General features: G+C 41.9%; 1 protein-coding gene and 2 pseudogenes across 3 annotated transcripts in view; 2 read left to right on the top strand and 1 right to left on the bottom strand.

The window, feature by feature from the left end:
* Nucleotides 1-5,452, top strand: part of LOC137278262 (peroxidasin homolog) — a 49,076-nt gene extending 43,624 nt beyond the window's left edge. For all 3 annotated transcript variants that reach the window (XM_067810503.1, XM_067810504.1, XM_067810502.1), the window contains one exon: nt 4,407-5,452. In XM_067810503.1, coding sequence (XP_067666604.1) covers nt 4,407-4,495 — 89 coding nt within the window. In that variant the 3' untranslated portion in view covers nt 4,496-5,452. The remainder of the gene's footprint in view (nt 1-4,406) is intronic.
* A 3,108-nt stretch (nt 5,453-8,560) lies between these two features.
* LOC137278264 (carboxypeptidase Q pseudogene) lies at nt 8,561-10,542 on the top strand (annotated as a pseudogene).
* A 5,400-nt stretch (nt 10,543-15,942) lies between these two features.
* On the bottom strand, nt 15,943-19,032 carry LOC137278263 (carboxypeptidase Q pseudogene; annotated as a pseudogene).
* Between the last annotated feature and the right edge of the window lie 2,348 nt (nt 19,033-21,380).

Genomic DNA, 21,380 nt, shown 5'->3' with positions numbered 1-21,380 from the left:
GTACAATCGCAATTCAAGAGTGCAATATTTTGTACTTGGGCTTACTTCCCTTGAAACGAAGCCTTGCGGAGACCGAACCCAGTCATAGCGGATGGATGTGCTTTCAAGTGTACCGAGGGCTTCCGATTGGCTGGTTCATTTGCTGATTCGCTGAGGGCTCATTGTGTGTACAGAAAGATGATCTGTTTGATGAGCATTTTAGAAGCATGGCGAATCACAAGAAAGTACGATTCGTAAGATTCTCTATGGATAACAACTTCTCTTATTGTATTTGATGCGTCGTTTCAGTATAGATTCATATATCATTGTCAAACAAAATCGTATGCACCAGAAGAAGGTGTTATCCATGAAGAATGTATATAGAGATGTTGGGTTTGGAAAATACATGTTCTCTGAATTTGTGTTCGATCTAGTCAAAAATCATCCCTGTAGAGATGGTGAACTACTGCATGCCTGAAAACTGTCATTCGTCCAAGTACAAAGCAGGACTTGAAACTGACAAGAGTTTGCACCAGTTTCCGTCAGATCCAGTCATAACAGAAAATTGGATGTAGTTTGTTTGCATCCCACAGACATAAAAACATGTCATATGTACAAGTATCACACCTGTCTAATTACATAATGTGGCAGAGACAGGACTTGGGTGCACAAGTCATAAATCAATTTATTTTGTTTATGGCGTATAGCCTGATAGGTGTCAAGTTCAAATTGCATGTGGTCAGTGATTGAAGCTGTGTATTGCATATTGTCATTAGCAGACAGGCAGGCAGACGTGTAGGTGACAATAAGCCAGACATTGAGATTTCTCTGTGACATAGGCTGCTTACCACAGTCAACAAGTTTCTTTATGTAACTTGTAGATTATTTACTTGTTTGTGTACACAACCAAGATTAGACTATTGCTCACGACCTCATACTCCGGGCAGGCATACTGTTTCAAGCTCTGCGAACATATTCACGGCGCATGCGTTATAGGCGCAGCGCATCACAGCTGTTGAAACCAGTTTTCCCCCCAGCGCTGGGGGAAATTTTGTGAAGCGTTTGAAATCCGATTTTGCGGGCTTTTTTTTTTCATCGCGTTTTTTTTCAACTTTATAAGTTGAATTGGCATTTTTGATGATTTGTTTCGGTAAGTGCATACTGAAAGGTATCAGAATCTGCAAAGTTGTATTTTACGTTGCATGTGACCTTTAAGGTTTTGATAAACAATTACCACAAACGGACTAAAGCATCAGGCAAACAAAATGTTTAGGTTCTAAGTAGCAATATCTAGAATAATAAGAATAATGGTGTGAAACAATTCGTAACTATTTCAAACACTATATCAGGGCAGCTGATAAGCATGGACCCAAGATGTGCACAAACAATAAAACCGGACACAGAAATACATGAATGTTGTAAAGCGAACAAGAAAAGCTAAATCCACTATGAATTTGTTTGTAACAGTCAGGAACTGATCTGCTAGCAGCAGTTACCGTATACACCAACTCTGCTTGAAGTGAAGTGCCATTTTGCAGGTTTCCCCATCTGCAAAATCATTGACCACCTTAACAAGGCTTGTCATCAACATCCCTGTGATGATAAAGTAGTGCAAGTGTTGACCGGAGATACATTTTAACACTCAGCAGTTGCCGAAAGTCTAGTCTTGCCAACAAACACTATGGCTCCTCCCCAGCTGGAACATTTTGACAACAAAATTGTAATTTCTACCGTTTATTGTTCATGTGGGTTCTCTTTCAGCTCAGTGAACTGAGTGTATATTCACTTACACATTTCTTCGGTCATATTATGGACCAAAGTAGGTACAAAATTCCAAGTTTCTGAGGACAGATAAGCCTGTTCTCTAATTGCTGAGCCATATGACCCAGCAACAGTTAAAAAAGATACCTTTTCCCTGTAGACTTCGAAGTTCAGTTGTTGATGCAGGGGCATTGTCGTGCATTTGACGTCTCACACAGTTTGACTTAGTTGGAGTAATGTAGTATTTCCTTGCCACATCAGATGCCTCATTGAAAGGTTCCTCCCATACAGACTCGCCATCACAAATCTGTCTCAAACGCTGATGACTTGATGCACGAATAAGGTCTATAGTCAGCAACTGCAACATGAGAGATAACTATGTACTGGATTATGTATTGAGTAACACCACCCATGCTTGCCATAAAAGACAGCTATGCATGTTGTAAGAGGCAACTTAAGGGATAGGGTGGTCAGGCTCGCTGACTTGACACGTCATCGGTTCCCAATTGCGCAGATCAATGCTCACTAGATTGTCTGGTCCAGACTCGATTATTTACAGAGTGTTGGAATGTAGGTGGAATATTGCTGAGTGTGGCGTAAAACTAAACTCACTCACTTGACACCTCATATAGCATTCCATAACTCAATATTTGTCTAGTTCTGTGAGGAATGACTTGGCTAAGGCAGCTGCCTTTATATTCCTTGGGCATATGTGTCGAACAGAGAAGGAAATGTGTTCTCTGGTTGAGGAATGTGTTGCCTCATCTGCAGTGACAGAAAAACATTTCTGTGAATTGCTGTCATTAACAAACTGGTTTCAAATTCTTGATGAGAAAATATCAAGAAGCTCATTTTGAATGGTTGGTGATTTACCATTTGTTCTAATTGTATTGTTTTGCAGATGACTATTCAATAACTCGTCATGCTTTGCACGATAATGCAAGTGTGCTACAAAATTTTATTTTCTGAACATCAGGACCTCTAGTAGCAATATTCTGTCTTTGGCACAAAACCAGTATCTCAGTGTTTTGAGAATTGAAAGACTGCTTTCAACGGTTTCCTGGTGTGCATTAGAAAGTCATCCTGTTTATGACTAACAATTGTTCTATAATTCAGGGATTTACAGGATGCAAATTCCTGTGTCCTGTACGCTTAAAACTTGACAACAGATGCAATGAAATAGATTCGCGCATCCAATTGGACACAAAAAAAGCACAAGTATGTTTTTTTTAAAATGTTGATCAAGTAACAATAAGTTATCACCGAGTGTGCTACTTGCTGGGTAATGGTATAGTTTGCATTTTAATTATTCTGCCAATAATGATACACAATGCAATAACAGTAATTCAATTACAACAATATTAAAACATGGTATTAATGATAAAAATATTTAAGTGTCTGAGACCACATTTTGAAGCCAAAAGCGCCACGAAATTGTGAGAATGAGCCCCAGGGACCCTCAAATACAGGACTCAAGTTAAATCCCTGATAATTCAAACATTTTTCGCTGCTAAAGCAATGGGAATCATGTTTTGTGTGTCTCTTTTTAAGTGTCCCAGTATATATAATTTGATAATAACAAACAAACCCTATCAATTGAAAAAAAGCCCCAGCGAGACCAGAGATCCTGAACCTGAGGAAATCTAGACTTGCTTCATTTAGACTTTTAGCTTTGCAGAGAGGGCTTGGCATTAGGCAAAATAATGTGGTTCAGGGACTGTGAGACAGACTACTGAAACATTTACAGTCAACAAATGCAAGGGCTGAGAAAAAGGTGCATTTATTACATCGTGCATTCATGATTAGGCAGATATTCAGAGACCATGCCTTAGTCTAATGTTTCAGTAGAGTAGAACAAATTTGTTCTGATTTCAGTTCAGTTATGCTGTAAAAGCCAAAATCAGTACCAGAGAAACTTAAGATAGATTCACTGAATTTCATTCTAGTGAAGGCTTACAAGTTGTGCCTTCTTCCTCAACAGAGGACAAAGAATAGTTATTGGAATTGGTGTTGGTTGACCCAGCAGATGGACTGCAATTTTACAATGAAAGAATCAATCATTTTACAGTTCTTACTTTTAAACTTTTTACTCATGATTTCCAAAGGAGACCAAATGACTGATAATTTAATCTCATTTGTTATCTAGATTAAATGCAGTTTCCTATATGTTAATTTGTTAAAATACTTGTTGTTTGAAGCGAGCATATTTTAACAAATTGACAATGTGGCATAACTGTTGGTCTGACACAAGTAAATATGTGAATGCTGCACAACTAAATATAACATTTTGTTTTACTTCTATAAACATTGTGTGTTGGGATGAAATCATTTTCCCCAAAGAACAGTGAATTCTGACAACTGTCACCAGTAAAATAGAGAAACATTTCTCAAAAACCTCAATATATCTCTTACAAATGATTTTATTGAATTTCGATAGTGTAAGCGCATGGTTTCTGCTACATGGTACTTACTCATATATGTCCATTCATCATAAACTTGTTCGTTCTTTTCATTGATTTTAAACAATGAAATGTACAACCATTGGCTGGTACCCCAGAATGAGTTAGTTGTATCCACAAGTCGATTGGTCATTATCGTCATTGTTAACTGTTTATCTGGTTGGTGGAGAAGTCTATTCGTTTAATGTGAGGCTCTTTTTGTTTCAGGGACTAATACAAGTTCAATCACTGGCCCGGTGCTGGGAGTGCTGTTGTTTCTGGTTGTGGTGGCTGTGGTGGGGGCAATGGTGGTATGAAAGGTGCGGAAGTCCAGGAAACAAAAGGAGGAAAATTTCAAGGATACTGAGAGACCATTTATTCAAAATGTTGTCTATAAAACAGCGATTTGAAGAAGCATTAGACTGCATGAAAAAAAATCAAGTGTTTCACTGGCACATTATTTTTCAAAAGTGACGAGGTTGGTAGAACTTTATTTTAAATTTTTGATAGAAAAAAAAATGATAAGGGAGGAAGACATTTTTCTTTTTCTCACAAAAATACAACTTGTTCAGTTCAGCACATGTTAATGAGTTACAGACAAATGGATGATCGAGACGCGACCAAGTAAAAAAATATGTTTTAAAATGGCAGTAAAATATTGTTAGCGCACAAATAAAAGTGAGGTGCCAATGCCCAAGAAACATTTCACTCTTTTTTTGATTCAGCCTTAGAAATCTAATTCAAATGAAGGACACCCAGTGGGTTTAATTAACTTTAACCAACAGATTATTTTGTCACATCTCCACTTGTCAGTCCAGATAGGAAGAGGTTGTTTTTCCATACTATATATACATTAATGAATCCTGAGGATCGTCCATTCTGTGTCCCTTGTGATGACAGAATCACTGCAAGCATGTCTTTGTTTTGGCTGTTGATTTTTCATCATCTTATTGAAAATGCTGTCTGTTTGGTTTAGGGTTGTAATAACAGAAATGTTTGTACATTCCAAAATTATGATGTGTCCTCTTGTGTGTAGTAACTGGTAGAGAAATATGTCTGTATATGTGCTATGTCTGCTTATTTTCGGCTTTTGTTGACAGATTTTTATTGAAAAATGTGTTTTGTATTGGTATTGTTTCTTTGCCTGTGCCATGCTAATTTGAAATCTTATACATATTCACTTGCTGGTGTCATTTTCTAATGTGTTAGGTCACAAACTTTTTAAATTGCTATTTAATGTGCACAGTCTTTAATAAAAATCTGCTTAAACATCATTTGGTGTCTTTTGTATATTTAATGCATTATATGTACATGTATATGCAATTGAAAAACACATTACAAAGTTGTAAGATCTTTCTATGTTGATCTTTCCAGTTACCAACACAGACAACTTCAACAATATGCTGAAGAAGGCTTTTGATCATCACTCTCAATTAGTGGTGGCAGTTCAATACTTTGGCCTCGTAAAATTGCATTGATTATGATTGTTTTGCAGTGTGTATTGGCTGAAGATCATTTCAATCTCCATGTTTGGAAGGGAGGGCTTACAGTACAGAAGTTCTTTAATACATCCATCAGCCTTACACATGGCAGCTTATCAACTTTATTTCATTTCATTAGCATCTGGCAAATAAGGTTAAGTTGAGCACTGATATGACAATTGACTCGTATTAGCATATATGAGGGTCAGACACTGGCGCTTGCCATTGTGAGCCAAGGGGCTGTGGGTTACCTGTGATTAAGTGTAGTGTGATGGATGAGTCGTATCAGCAAGGCATGAGCAGCTACCTGCAGAATCAATTTAATCGTCATGCAGTGCATATGTACTAGCCTACATCTCTCCCTTTCCATACCAAATGGGTTTGCTCATTTCTGTGCCCGGCCTAAAACACGTTTACTGCGCCAGTCCAACGTATCTTTGTTTGCCAGTAAAATGCAAGTTCAGGGTCAGTCCCACCGTAGCTAGTGCAGATTAGTATACTAGAGTCTGCTGCAACATGCAACAAAAATCATGATGTGAGCAAGTTCACTTTAATTAAGCTGTAGGCAGTCAGCCAGGTCTGACACCTCGTGACAAAACAACACACTTTCATCAAGCCATTCGGAAGAGTAGGTGACATTGAGAAACTGATATATTCCCTCACAAATGTGGGCGATGTTAGGACAGCCATCATTCTGACTGCAGTCAGTCGTCTGGGTGCAAGGAAGGTCAGAGCTATGACCCACCTCGTAAATCCACAAGCAAGAAAGCTGTCATTGTTGAAAGGTATTACTTCAAATGTGTAGTGGACGGCGGGGTAGTCCAGTGGTAAAAGCGTTCGTTCGTCACGCCGAAGATCTGGGTTCGATTGCTCACATGGGTACAATGTATGAAGTTTATTTCTGGTGTCCCCCGCCGTGATATTGCTGGAATATTGCTAAAATAGGCGTGAAATTAAACCATTTCAGTGCAGACTAACTTCAGTGTGGCTAAAGATACTTATATGTTAAACGTTTAATGATGTTATGAATAATTTTCACGATAAACGATTCTAATTCCCCGACAGTATACACGATATGAAATGTCAGATTTCTGTGTGGCACTGGAATGAAAAATAAGATTATAACTTATAAGTTACATTATAAGTTATATATCTTACAAACAAGTTTTATATCTGACTAGTTCTGAGGGGCACTAAGGGAATCCTGGGCCTAGATTTCCAAAGCACTCTTATCGCAAAGATAGTCGTACGTTAATATAGGGAATTACAAGCGCAATCTGTGGAACAGACATCTTGGCTGATTATTTTGACCTGAAGCCATCTTGCCATGAAATATTCATTCAACCATGCTGACAAACTAATTTGCTAATTTATGTTTACTGCCACTATAATCATCACCAGTGTTGCTTCATAAGAAAAGTCTTGAGAAACCTACAAAAAACATTAAACCCTCAAGAAACAGCTATCATGAAGTTGGGGGTCATGAATGTTGATGGTAACTCCTCTGCTGAGAGGAACGATATCATCAGCATAACTGGGTTATAGCAGAAGTTCTCCATGCCCGGCCAACAGCTACAAAAGGGTTCCATGAATTAACCACATGGTGACCCCGTGTTTGTCATACAACATGGGCCTGATGTAGGTGCACTGTTTAATGCAAACAATGCCTAACTTCAGTAATAAGGGAGCTTTTGCGGCAGACGTGACTTGGTAATAGAATGGAACCAGAGACCAACGTGACTTGATGCCAGCAGAGACCATATAATATATATGGTCTCTGATGCCAGATTGATGAAGAGCCGAGTTAGAATTGGTCTTCAGCAACACCAGCCTGGTCCCCCGGCGTAACAGACCCAGGGAACCAGGCTGCAGCAACACATTCTAGTCGGAACAGGAGACTATAACGGGATCAGGTGGTCAGGTTTCTTACATGGTTATCCCATGATTTATATTCAGCTGGAATATTGCCGTGTGCGGCGTAAAACAACAAACCAGACCAATATAATGTTATAGAGAACGTTCGGGCATGGTTGACAATTCCTGCAAATAACCATGTTTAAGACAGACTTGGAACTGGTATTATATGCACTTTATATATATGCGTGCGTGCGTGCGTGCGTGCGTGCGTGCGTGCGTGCGTGCGTGCGTGCGTGCGTGCGTGCGTGCGTGCGTGTGTGTGTGAACGTAATTATTTCTGTGCTGGTAATATGTCATAACTGAAATGTGTTAAAAACATTACGTGTATAGTTTAGAGAAATATTATACAGCAAGGAAAATTGTAAGTACATGTATTATAATACCACAACGACAAAATTGTTTACACAGAGTATAACTGTAACAGTATGAATGAATTGTGTTTTAACAATTACCTTCATCAGGGTTTCACGTACAGCAGGTCTAGGATGAGCTCCATAACCTTCAGAAAATGCAGATGTTCATATCAGCAAACATGTTTGACTCCCTGCGGAGCTAATCGCTGTATACGCATAAACACCGTTTGTAGTCGCCCTACTCTGAGTCAGTATAGTTTTACGCCACTTTTTGGAATATCCCAGAAATATCACGGCGGGATACACAAGAAATGGGCGTCGCACAAATTAACCATGTTGGGAATCGAACCCGGGTCCTCGGTGTAACAAGCGAACGCTTTAACCACAAGGCTAACCCCGCCAGTCCCGTCATACGAATAACACCACCACAGCACGATGTTCCAAGCCTGTGATTATGTTTATACTGTTCCGGTGAACATATGTTTATGTCGGTGTGGAGAGACATCAAGTTGCTGAATTAATTTATTGTTATAACATTTAGAAAAAAAAACAAAAACAGGAAATCGGAGGATAATATCCACGTTCGGACTTCGTTCCTGCAGCGATCCGCAGTGCACAGCTTGACGCGAAGGCGTCATATATCCACAGGTATATGGACTAAAACGTGATGAAAGCTGCTAAAAACTCATCGGTTGGGCTTCAGATGCCTCGGTAGCGACCTAGTTAATGGTCAGTTGTGGTTGAGGTCTTCTAGGATTGCTCTGTCACTTGGTTGTCAGTGTCAGAATATCAAGCAATGGAGGCGTTGGGTATTTTGTTGCTTGGTTTAGTTTGCTGTGTGTCTGCGGTTCCAGTTGAGTTTACCAGTGCGAAAGACGAAATCGAAAGTCACCGTGCTGATGCGGAACGAATAATAAACCTGGTGGTCAATGGAAGTGCTAAAGGACAAACATACAACCGACTGGCCGAGTTTGTGGACACATTCGGGAGTCGTATCGCCGGTTCTCAGAATCTTGAAAACGCCATTGATTACATCATGGAGAAGTTGAAGGAGGATGGTCTGGAGAATGTACACGGAGAGTCTGCCATGGTGCCTCATTGGGTGCGGGGCAAGGAGTCAGCCACCTTGAAACAGCCACGGGTCTTACCCCTCAATATACTGGGTCTCGGGGGTAGTATCGGAACCCCTCCGGAGGGAATCACAGCTGAGGTCATTGTGGTCAAGACGTTTGATGAGTTAAAGCGAAGGGCTGCCGAGGCTCGCGGGAAGATAGTGGTCTACAACGAGGACTGGTTTGGGTATGGGGAGACTGTCCAGTATCGTTCACTGGGAGCTGTGGAGGCGGCCAAAGTGGGTGCTGTGGCCTCTCTCATACGTAGTGTGACCCCATTCTCTATAGACAGCCCCCACACAGGCTGGCAGGACTACAGTGACAACGTCACCAAGATACCCACAGCCTGCATCACGATAGAGATCGCTCAGATGCTGCACAGGATGTCCCTGAGAGGGGAGAAGATCGTCATCAACCTCAAGATGGAAGCCCAAAACTTCCCCATGGTCAAATCCAGAAACACAGTGGCTGAGATTAAGGGAAGTACATACCCGGATGAAGTCGTGATCGTGAGCGGTCACCTTGACAGCTGGGACGTTGGACAGGGGGCGATGGACGACGGCGGCGGTGCCTTCATCTCCTGGCAGGCCCTGTCTCTCGTCCGCCAACTGGAACTCCGCCCTAAGCGTACCCTCAGGATGATCATGTGGACTGCTGAGGAAGAGGGGGTTTACGGGGCGAAGCAGTATTTCAAGGACCACCAGAACGAACACCCCAAACACGATCTGGTGATGGAATCGGACATGGGTACCTTCAACCCAAGAGGTCTCCAGTTCTCTGGAAACAAGGAAGCCACTGCTATCATGAAGGAGGTGGTCCAACTTCTTAGTTCCATTAACAGGACAACCCTCTATAGTCCCGCAGATGTCAGCGACACCGGTCTTTGGAAGAACATCGGTGTACCCAGCGGCAGCATAGAGAACGACAACGAAAACTACTTCTACTTCCACCACAGCAACGGTGACATGATGACGGTTGAGACCTCCAGTGTCCTTGACCTTTGTTCTGCCATCTGGGCGGTGGCGGCGTATGTAGTGGCTGACCTTGACGCCATGCTTCCAAGGGATATTGTGACTGGCTGACTATTTATTTCAAGGTATTTCATACTAAATTAAATTGTAACAACTGCCTAATTCAGTGCCTTATTAGATGTAACTTTGTTTAGGTTGTTCAGATCTATTTCAAGTTGCTACATTTGGGAAGTACCGTATTTCCTCTGAAAAGCTCCCGTGCGCTTATTTTATTCAACAGACTTCCAGACCTCCGGCGCTTGTTAGAGGCCCGGTGCTTATCATAGACCCTTCTCTTATTGCGCTAACTGGGTGTAATTAATTATTTCCTAACCACTGCTTTACCTCCGGCGCTAATCAGAGGCCATGCACTTATTAGAGTTCGAATATATATGTTTTCGGACTGCGTTTTCCACGTGGCTTACAACTACTCAAACTCCAAACGATATGTCTGTTTCAGTCATGGTAAATAACTTGTACCAAATGCTATTTCCAAAGCCTGTGTTTGTTTTCTAGATTGTTACATAACGCTATATCCTCTAACGCCCTGTGAGAGCGACACATAACTGTCATGTCCGGACAGGGACTGATACCACGAGCAATTCTCCACACCATCGGGTTACATTAACACGCCATTGGTCAAGACCCCAAACTGGGCCAAACAATACATTTGGTCTTTCACGTCACGCATGTAACTGGGGATCGGGTCTGGCCCGGGGCTGCAGCTTGAGGTCGTTGACCATGTGAATTGTAGACATCGTTCAGCTCGGCGTTGCGAGGATCACTGACTGAGTTTTTAGGTTTTACGCCTGTTTTAACAATATTCCAGTAATGTTACCGCAGGAGACATCAGATGTTGGCTCCACACAATGTACCCATGTGGGGAATCGAACCCGCATCTTCGACATGACGAGTGAAGACTTTAACAACTAGGCTACCCACTGCCTCTATGTAGCGAGAATGAAATGTAGCGGCTGGATGCGTATCAGAGATAATCATTACGAGAGTGTGCATTCTCAAGACTGAAGCATTGTGGGGTACGGCCTCCGACCTATATTGTCTGTCTGTGTTTCGGTACAGACGGCTCTAGAGGAAACACGCCAACACCAGTGGTGCGATATTTACATGCATGTCGTTTGACCTTACTCACGTAAAAACCAAGATGACTTGAGATGTAAGCAGGTGGCGGCTCACCCTTACACTGATATGTAGTGTCAGAAATAAAGTCTTATCGTTAAAAATACATATACCTTCAAAAATATAACGCCAGGAAGCCCAGACCATGACCTGAGACGTGTTCGGTTATTGTAGACTTGAGCTGGACTCCTTTCCTAATACATCAATCCGGGGATGAGAACAGGGTGCTACACACTGGCGGCAAAGCTGAATCAAGACTATCTGTGATATGGACACAAACTGTTGCATTTCCGAGCAACGCTGCACGGAAACCGCACTGCCCGCGTGAGCTGTCAGAGGACACATGTCATGATCATGATGACAGAGGGGGGAACCTAGGAATTTACATGGCAGTGTATGAAAACCGTCTCGGAGGGCTCGACTGAGACTTATTCTTTGGTAGTCGAGAAATTATGAAAGACCAAACATCGTTCAAGTCGGTGAAGCGAGGATGAGTGACCGAGTTTGGTTTTAAACGCTTTCAGCAATATCCCAGCTATATCCCAGCAATATCCCAGCAATATCTTGGCGAGGGACACCAAATATGGATTCCATACAATTTTAGAAACTGTGAAGGACCACATGGTTTTAAACAGCTTACAATTCGAAAAAACATCTGAAACAATATTTATCAAGGTTGGTTTGTTGTTGTTGTTGTTGTTGTTGTTGTTGTTGTTGTTGTTGTTCAAACATAGTTCTATAAATCTTAGGAAACGGGCTTTGCTAGCGTACATTTACTTGAAGAGATTTTAAAGTAATTCATGTAATGGCCCTGTCACACCTTGACGGTTTAGCCAGCGTAACTCCCATTCTTTAACACTGCACTATGGTTACCTTAGTGACTTAAGATCACCTTAGTGCTTTGTGAAAGGAGGCCCAGGACATATACATATGGTGTTAGTAACTTGTATAGATCGATTCGATAACCAACAGATAACTTACACCAACAAATGCTTAGAATGTTGCCTGCGTTCACAATTCATGTCTAACAACAGTCTAACGCACAGCCTATCGCCGATGATCACCTACCACGCTCAAACCATAACCACACTAGATGTTATAGTGCCTGTATCACTGTCACAATATCCACATCACCGAATCCACGTCACCGGCATCGAAGAATGTTGCCAGTATGTCACCTTACGTAGTCGTAAGTCTGAAACACGTTGAGTTCGGTCTGTTGTCGGGCTGAACACGTCAAATACGTCTAAATTCGTCAATATGTGTTGGAGATAAGTGGCTAAAAGCAGAGACCATATATATCTGTTATATGGTCTCTGCTAAAAGTTAAACTTACGTTCAAAGCACGTTGCTCATAGAATGAAAATAGGTTTAGAGCACGCTAGAAATTATGTCAACTTATGAGTAACTTACATGTAATGTTGTCACTGAGGATGAAAACCATTTTATATTGAGCTGTCCATTGTATGACAACTGCAAAAGAACATAGTTCAACGAATATCAGTTTCTCAATATATCAATAATCATGAAAATGTTAAACGAAAATACTCAAGCTTGGAAACTGGGTACATTAATATATTTCAGTTCCTTACTGAAAAACAATGATTAGATCAAAATAATTCATAATTATCGTCATAAATTGTATCTGATATATTGTATGAATTATCGATGTGTGTAAATTTACCATATTCTTGCATTAATGATTTACTGTTTATATCGGCAAATTGTATAAACGTTATAGTATGTGAGTATGCGTGCGTGGGTGCGTGGGTGTAAACACTGTAATATGTGGAAGGCCAAATTCACGAATAAATATCAACTCAACTACATGTACATGTAACGTGTGTAAACGTCGCATAACGTACGTTCAGCTTAAGTCCGTATTACGTATGAGCATCCATACAATTTTCCGTCGACCTCGCCGTACTAAGACGTATTCATACCAGTGTGCTTCAGCGTGCGTTAACTTACACAAAACTTTCCCATAACGTATTCGACTACGAAGGCGTGTCCGCCAAATTTTTCATACGTCGGCATACGCTGGTTTAATCGTCAATGTGTGACAGGGCTTTAACGGAACATTGGCCGATTGATGAGCTGTGTACCGTATTTCTTCTATTAAATACTGTTTATGTTCTACGTTTAATCAAGGTACAGTTTCCAATGTCAATGTCAGACTCATTTATCACAGACAGCAGTTTAAACATTCTCTAAAATATATCTAAAACCGAATAAGTTATTTAATTTCTACGTGGTAGTGATTCGGCTTCGTACGTAAAGATAATACGTGCGAGATCTCCATGCATATACCCGCGTTTATTCCTTTCGCATATCGCAGTCTGCTCCAGGAAATACTGTATAGGTCTTCTTTCTTTAACATAACATGTTTGCCAACGCGAGTGACAGATTGTGTCTGTAATTATTCATTCAGTGTCAACCATGACATGTAGCCAGAGAGTGTGACCATTCCATTTATTATTTTAGCAGTTTCTGCATTGTTTTCCTAATGGCGTCGTATCACGTGACCTGTGGTCACACAGTGTTTATATTCTATATTGTTTAATACGTTCCTGTAGTAGTTTCCCAACCCCATCGTATCACGTGACATCTAGTGGCACTTCATGTTATACCAAATGATGCCATTGTTCGCGATAATTGCTATTTTTACCAGACAATGGCGGTGCATTTCAATCATGCTCTGCATCTCGGGGAATGGACGTGACGAGAATAGTGGTAACTATTCGCCTGGATTTCTTGGGATTTGTGCCAAAAATCCCATTGCTTGTGGTATAACGCAGTTAGATAGGACAGCCCGTTTGTCGTAGGCTGCATGCATGGGTTAGGGAGGGGTGCTAGTAGTTGAGAGCGGTGGTTCCAAGAGGAGGAAGTTTCGTTATCATACTGCTTTGACCCTCCTCCATTTAGAGTGAGTGAATATGTTTTTACACCACTTTCATCAATGTTCTAACAATATCACTGCAACACATTGTATCCATGTTGGGAATCGAACCCTGACCTTCTGCGTAACGAGCAAACTCTCAAACTACCCTACCGTCCCTGCTACATATAAGTGTCATGGGATAGAGCGGCCCTATCACTCGGTCGGTCCCGTGCACTATCTCCTTTAGCACGAATTTGTCCTTATTCCGTTTTCAATTTGCAATTTCACTCCTGTTTAAATTCTCTTCAACACGAATATGCATGTTTGCAATGTATGCAATATTGTTAGATCCCAAAAGACATTAGATAATATGTTATTATGTTGGAACACTATTTATAATGTTTCTGCCAAAGTATACACTCTTGGTATTCTTGATGCTGCGTGGGAGAAGAAAATATACTCTAAGAAAGGAGGGGAACCTGAATTTCAATTTGTTTAGGAAGTACAAGCGTTAACAAACTTTTCAAAGACAAACATTCTATGACAACACCACCATTTCATTTATCACCATCCCACAATGCAACGCATGACATGCACGTACACAACACAGGAGCCCAACACAATGTGCATGAGGTGTCAATAGAAGGTCAATAAACCTCCGCAGACCAGAACGTTTGACAGTCGAATTGCATCACACAGTTGTTAGTGTCATACACTCATCATATTCCAAGAGTCATTACTATATGAACAACTATGGCCAATTTCATGCTAAATTTCTGACTAAAGACTTCCTGTAAACAATCGGTCGAGAGATGAAGGTCCACTACACTCTCTCTCTCTCTCTTTCTCTCCCTCATAATCATTGCCACTGAAAGCATTTATAAGAAGACTTCGACAACTGTCATCACAATTCGACAACTGTGCCTGGACAGTTATAATACTGTCGCACTGGACACCGTTGTTGCACTGTTGCCTTGGACACAGTTATAATACTGTCGTATTGGACACCATTGCTGCACTGTTGCCTTGGACACAGTTATAATACTGTCGCATTGGACACCGTTGTTACACTGCTGCATTGGACACAGTTATAATACTGTCGCAATGGACACCGTTGTTGCACTGTCGCATTGGACACAATTATTGCACTGTCGTTTTGGACACCGTTATTGCACTGCTGCACTGGACACGGTTATTACACTGTCGCACTGGACACACTGATTACACTCTTTGGACACAGTTATTACACTGTCGCATTGGACACATAAACATTATACACAGCTTTGTACATTATTTTCGGGAATATGTTGCTTGCAATTGAATGTGTTCATTGATTCTTAGCACGCGTTTTTAACATTATGTACATAACTTATCCTATCTTTTGAAATAGTTTCTGAGCACTTGATGCAAACGAAATTTGCGATAATATAGACTTGCATCATTCAAGATGTGTCTGTAACATAAGCTGTATCGTGTGTGACTGCGATACCTTTGAGTAAAAATGTATTGACATATAAATATACATGAAATCTACTTTTTGTGTTGTTTTCTTTCAAAGTGACATGTGATGATTTGTCCTGGTCGGATGTCTCGAAGTTCGGATAACTCGATATTTTTTTTCTTGGCCCTTATGAATATCAAGACAACGGAGCTCGATTGTATGGCTAAATGTGATCTGTCGGATGTGATTATACCAATGTGATATTCATCCTCTCGGCTATCAGAACTATAATACTGTTTCTAAAACCAGATTCAGATAAACTAATGACCCGTATTGTCGCGAACAGCTGCATAACTACTGGTGCGGGGATACACAATGCTCTGTCCATGGTGGTTGAAGTGTATATCAAACAAACTAACAATGACAAATTCGAACACATAGAATGGATATTTTATTAACATTTGAAAGGTACATATCACGCAAAAGAACAGGTAATATCAAATTTGTAAATATCATTGTGAAGGTGCAAAAATAGACACACATTTTCCTTATCAAACAAAATGTACAGGTTCATGTAAGGTTTAATATTCACCACAATTCAAAATACTGTCGTCTATGTACAATATTCATGGAAAATGGCAGACACCGTGGTCCAGTGGATAGCGTGTCTGCCTGGAGTGTAGAGTGCGCCCGGCGGTGGGATGTCCTAGTCGTTAAAGCGTTCGCCTGTCACACCGAGTGAGAGAATATGGTTTTACGCCACGTGTAACAATATTCCAGCAATATCACGGTGGGGGCACAGAAATGGACTTCACACATTGTATCCATGTAGGGACTCGAACTCGGGTCTTCAGCGTGACGAGCCGACGCATTAACCATTAGGCCTCCCCACCGTCACCATTCTGCGATAATGGTGACAGTTCAAGGGTTATGTCAGCAAACCAAACCTATCGAGGAACTGACCACTTTCAGCAATTTTTCGACTCACAAAACATGTATACGAGAAAATATGGACAGAAGTCCATTCAAAACATGATGTATGTCAATATACGTCCAGGTATGTAACATGCATGTTATATCGCCAATTACGCTTTCTCAGTACCGATTCCAGTAGTTTTGTTAGGTTGAGTCACATCCAGAGGGAGATGAGAGACGGGGTTCGAATAACGCATGGGACTCACACTAACAAAGGTACTGGGATCTGTATTTTACTGAGAAATCGATCCAAAATATTACACGTCACTTCTGATCATTTTCAAATGACGTTGTGTATTCATACCCCCCAAAGCACAATCTACCCTCTATGTAAATTTTAAGTAACTCACAAATTTATCCTGTATCTAAACTCGGTGGAAAGGTACACACTTGTGAAAACGTTGATATATAACAGATTTAACTAAATAATTCTGCTGATGTACACGGGCAAATGAAGACTGAACAGACTGGCCCAAACAATCCTTTAATACAGCAGTTACCACTCATGTTTCATGCAATATACTTTGGAAGACATATTTACGTCCTGTACATCAACGTTCAAAATAAGACTTGCATTCTGTCAAATAATTGTGCTTTTCAGAACTGAAATACGACTAAGCTGTCGAACCATGTCAACAAAAACGGACCCTCCGTATATATACGCATCAAATATAGATGTAAACTAAACAATGTATTATTGCAAACATGTGACCAGGGTTCTGCAGTATGAAATACCAATGCTAATATTGTCAAACCCTACCTTTCAAACTTTACTTCCCGTCGCGCCATCTGTCACTATTGGTACCCTTTGAAATAGTGGTCGAGTAGGTGATGTACCATTACAGACTCATGTGATCATTGATTTCCTGACTGCCCTATCCTGACTTGGCGTTATTAAAGAACACTGGCGTTTGTATGAAACATATTCCTGCCAGAATCGTGACGCGTTGAAATCGGAGGGATGTAAAATACTTAATCAAAGTTGAAGTGGACCTTCTGTCGTGTCCCTTGGAAGCATGGCGTCAAGGTCAGCCACTACATACGCCGCCACCGCCCAGATGGCAGAACAAAGGTCAAGGACACTGGAGTTCTCAACCGTCATCATGTCACCGTTGCTGTGGTGGAAGTAGAAGTAGTTTTCGTTGTCGTTCTCTATGCTGCCGCTGGGTACACCTATATTTTCCCAAAAGGTGGTGTCGCTGACATCTGCGGGACTATAGAGGGTTGTCCTGTTAATGGAACTAAGAAGTTGGACCACCTCCTTCATGATAGCAGTGGCTTCCTTGTTTCCAGAGAACTGGAGACCTCTTGGGTTGAAGGTCCCCATGTCCGATTCCATTACTAAACTGTGTTTTGGAATTTCGGCTGCGTGTTGTTTAAAGTACTCCTGTGCGCCCCAGAGTCCCTCTTCCTCAGCAGTCCACATGATCATCCTGAGAGTACGCTTAGGGCGAAGTCCCAGTTGGCGGACGAGAGACAAGGCCTGCCAGGAGATGAAGGCACCGCCGCCGTCGTCCATCGCCCCCTGTCCAACGTCCCAGCTGTCAAGGTGACCGCTCACGATCACGACTTCATCCGGGTATGTACTTCCCTTAATCTCAGCCACTGTGTTTCTGGATTTGACCATGGGCAGGTTCTGGGCTTCCATCTTGAGGTTGATGACGATCTTCTCCCCTCTCAGGGACATCCTGTGCAGCATCTGAGCGATTTCTATCGTGATGCAGGCTGTGGGTATCTTGGTGACGTTGTCGCTGTAGTCCTGCCAGCCTGTGTGGGGGCTGTCTATAGAGAAAGGGGTCACACTACGTATGAGAGAGGCCACAGCACCCACTTTGGCCGCCTCCACAGCTCCCAGTGAACGATACTGGACAGTCTCCCCATACCCAACCCAGTCCTCGTTGTAGACCACTATCTTCCCGCGAGCCTCGGCAGCCCTTCGCTTTAACTCATCAAACGTCTTGACCACAATGACCTCAGCTGTGATTCCCTCCGGAGGGGTTCCGATACTACCCCCGAGACCCAGTATATTGAGGGGTAAGACCCGTGGCTGTCTCAAGGTGGCTGACTCCTTGCCCCGCACCCAGTGAGGCACCATGGCAGACTCTCCGTGTACATTCTCCAGACCATCCTCCTTCAATTTCTCCATCATGTAATCAATGGCGTTTTCAAGATTCTGAGAACCGGCGATACGACTCCCGAATGTGTCCACAAACTCGGCCAGTCGGTTGTATGTTTGTCCTTTAGCGCTCCCATTGACCACCAGGTTTATTATTCGTTCCGCATCAGCACGGTGACTTTCGATTTCGTCTTTTACGCTGTGGAAAGTTAGTGGAATCGAAAATACAGGCGTGAAAGCTGCAGTTAACAGCAGCAACGGAAACCCCATGTTAATTATGTCTCATACACAGTTTGCCACTAAGACATTCACTGATAACCTGTATCGCAACGACCCAATGACCCTGTCGTCGTTGAAACAAACTCGCCGCGCTCCGTGCTGCTGCTGGCGTGAACTGAGCGTCATGTGACCAACACCACCGGGCGCTGAACGAACTCTCTGCTTTGTATTATAAATACACCTGCAGAGTGACACACATGTTCAAATCCTTGATGAAAACGCACGATTTGAGGTGGAACGATTTAATTACAACCGGGGCGGTATATAAATGATATGTCTTTTGTAACATTTACTCGATCAGGTCCATTCGTCAAAACTCGCCCTTTTCCGTAACGGGGTGGCACGAGCTGTCACCAGTGAAACATATACTTCTTTTCAGAAGGCTTTGTGTGTGTGTGTATGTGTGTGTGCGTGTAGCCTCAGCTTTAATTGTATTGTCCCGATCTACTACATATCTTACACTACTGGATGTGTTAAAATCGCACTGCAGGTGGCTGGACTGCATGTCTGATAATACGACAGGAGGTAGATCGTTCTGGGTCACTGAGTCGCTGGGCAATATATGTTTACAAATTCAAGATATCTTTACAAGTTAAACTGGACTCATCGTTTGCACTCCGTCGGACCATTCAGCACACGGTGGATAAAAGGCTATTTATAGTTTTTTTTATATACATTTTGTTGGGTTTTTGTTTGTTTTCAAAATATATTTTATATTTTCTCTCAAGCCGCTTTACTTTGCGAGTTTCTTGTTTTGTCAGCAATTTATCTTTATGTACAGACCTATACATCTTTCCACTTTACGGTCCCATCTTCCCTCTCCCTCTGTCTGCCTTATAAACATGAACATGTTTCTAAACTCTTAATTATCAAACCAAAAGTTTATACAAATTTTGTCTCAAGTGAACTCAAGTCAGACGACCATAGCACTAAACCCAGGAACTAATAGTTATCAGCAACAACTATCGTTTACGGTGATTAACACACCTATAGTGATGTTAAGGTTCAGTTGAGACATGCGAGTTTTTTTGTTAGCATATCATTCAGTGTCACACAACGTATAAGAGAGGTCATTTTGGCTCTCTCCTTAGCTGCCCGTGAACGATATTGGACAGTCAATCCATACCCTATCCAGTCCTCCTTGTAGACCCATGCTGTTCTTGGGAGGTAGGGTCTCATCAATACATCAAATTTGTGCACATGGACTAGGGGTGCGTACTTCATTTTGTACATGACATGCAGTGTGCGTGCGTGCGTACGTGCGTGCGTGCGTACGTGCGTGCGTGCGTACGTGCGTGCGTGCGTGCGTGCGTGCGAGAATAGGGACTTGGGGTGGGTGGATGTTTGGGGGCAGTAGGCTAGGCTAAAATGATTCACTGGTTACACCTGTTATGTGTTTTTGCGCTTATTCAGTGTAGTTCTGTAACGCACAATGAGACTGATATCATATCAGTTCCGTACCAGACCCCAAACTATTCTAGCGGCAAAGCCTCGTTTTGAGATTTGCCCGAATTTTGCACGACGTGTTTGCAAGGATTAGAAGGAGCGTTGTGTTGCATTATACAAGTTCTCAGTTGCATCAAATCATACTGATTAATATTTATGTATCCAGTTAAATGAATTACTCTCAACATTCTGGAGTGGTTATTGCACTAAGTTGCGCAACAGAACAGAGCCCAGTCAGCAGTAAACGGGACTGTTGTGAAACCGATGTTTTGACTTGACTATCATATGACGTCTCTATCGTTGACTATCCTTGTTTGGTTACACAACACTCGTTGGATAACTTTCAGATGGGTACACAACACTTTGTGCACAGTAACCGTACTTATATTGTGCATGTTGTTTTACACCTGAAGTTCACACACCTGATATTGAAAAATGAAAAACGGTTGATTATACTCTAAAATTAGCTTTTGGTGTTGTGGAAAAACACATGACAACGAATTTAACATTTACAACACGACGTTTCTGGGCTTCTTCTTGCACCTTCATTAGGTGAATGACAGAATGTGACTACGAGCAAAATCTGTAGTATGTACTCACCTGATGAAAGGGCCCAGAGAAGTAGCCCAGAAACGTCGTGTTGTGTAAATATTAAAGAAGTTGTAAATCCATAACAATGGTTGTCCTGTTACCTTCCATCTTCTAAATGCCAACCAAGCATCTGTGGCAAAGACGTTAGTTTCAACTTAAACTGAGCGTACGTCATGCCACGGCTTACAGGGATTCGGTGTCTCCGCGCTGTTGGAAGGTTAGAGACTGGAATGGAGACGCGTGACGTCACGTCAGCAAGACGACCACATTCGGCTGACCCATCTAATGGAATCTCGGCGAAACAGATGGCGAGGTGGACGGTATGCTTACGCTTGCGTTGGTCAAAGACGACAAATTGTTGGATAGCGTTATGATGCGGGGAACCATCACATATCGTGGTCGGATCCAACTGCGACACACGAATGAGACTTTTGGGTATAACGCAACCGTTCATTTAAGGACA

This window comes from Haliotis asinina, chromosome 3 (genome assembly GCF_037392515.1).
Source record: "Haliotis asinina isolate JCU_RB_2024 chromosome 3, JCU_Hal_asi_v2, whole genome shotgun sequence".
Lineage (NCBI taxonomy): Eukaryota > Metazoa > Mollusca > Gastropoda > Lepetellida > Haliotidae > Haliotis > Haliotis asinina.
This window is presented reverse-complemented; position numbering and strand designations above follow the sequence as displayed.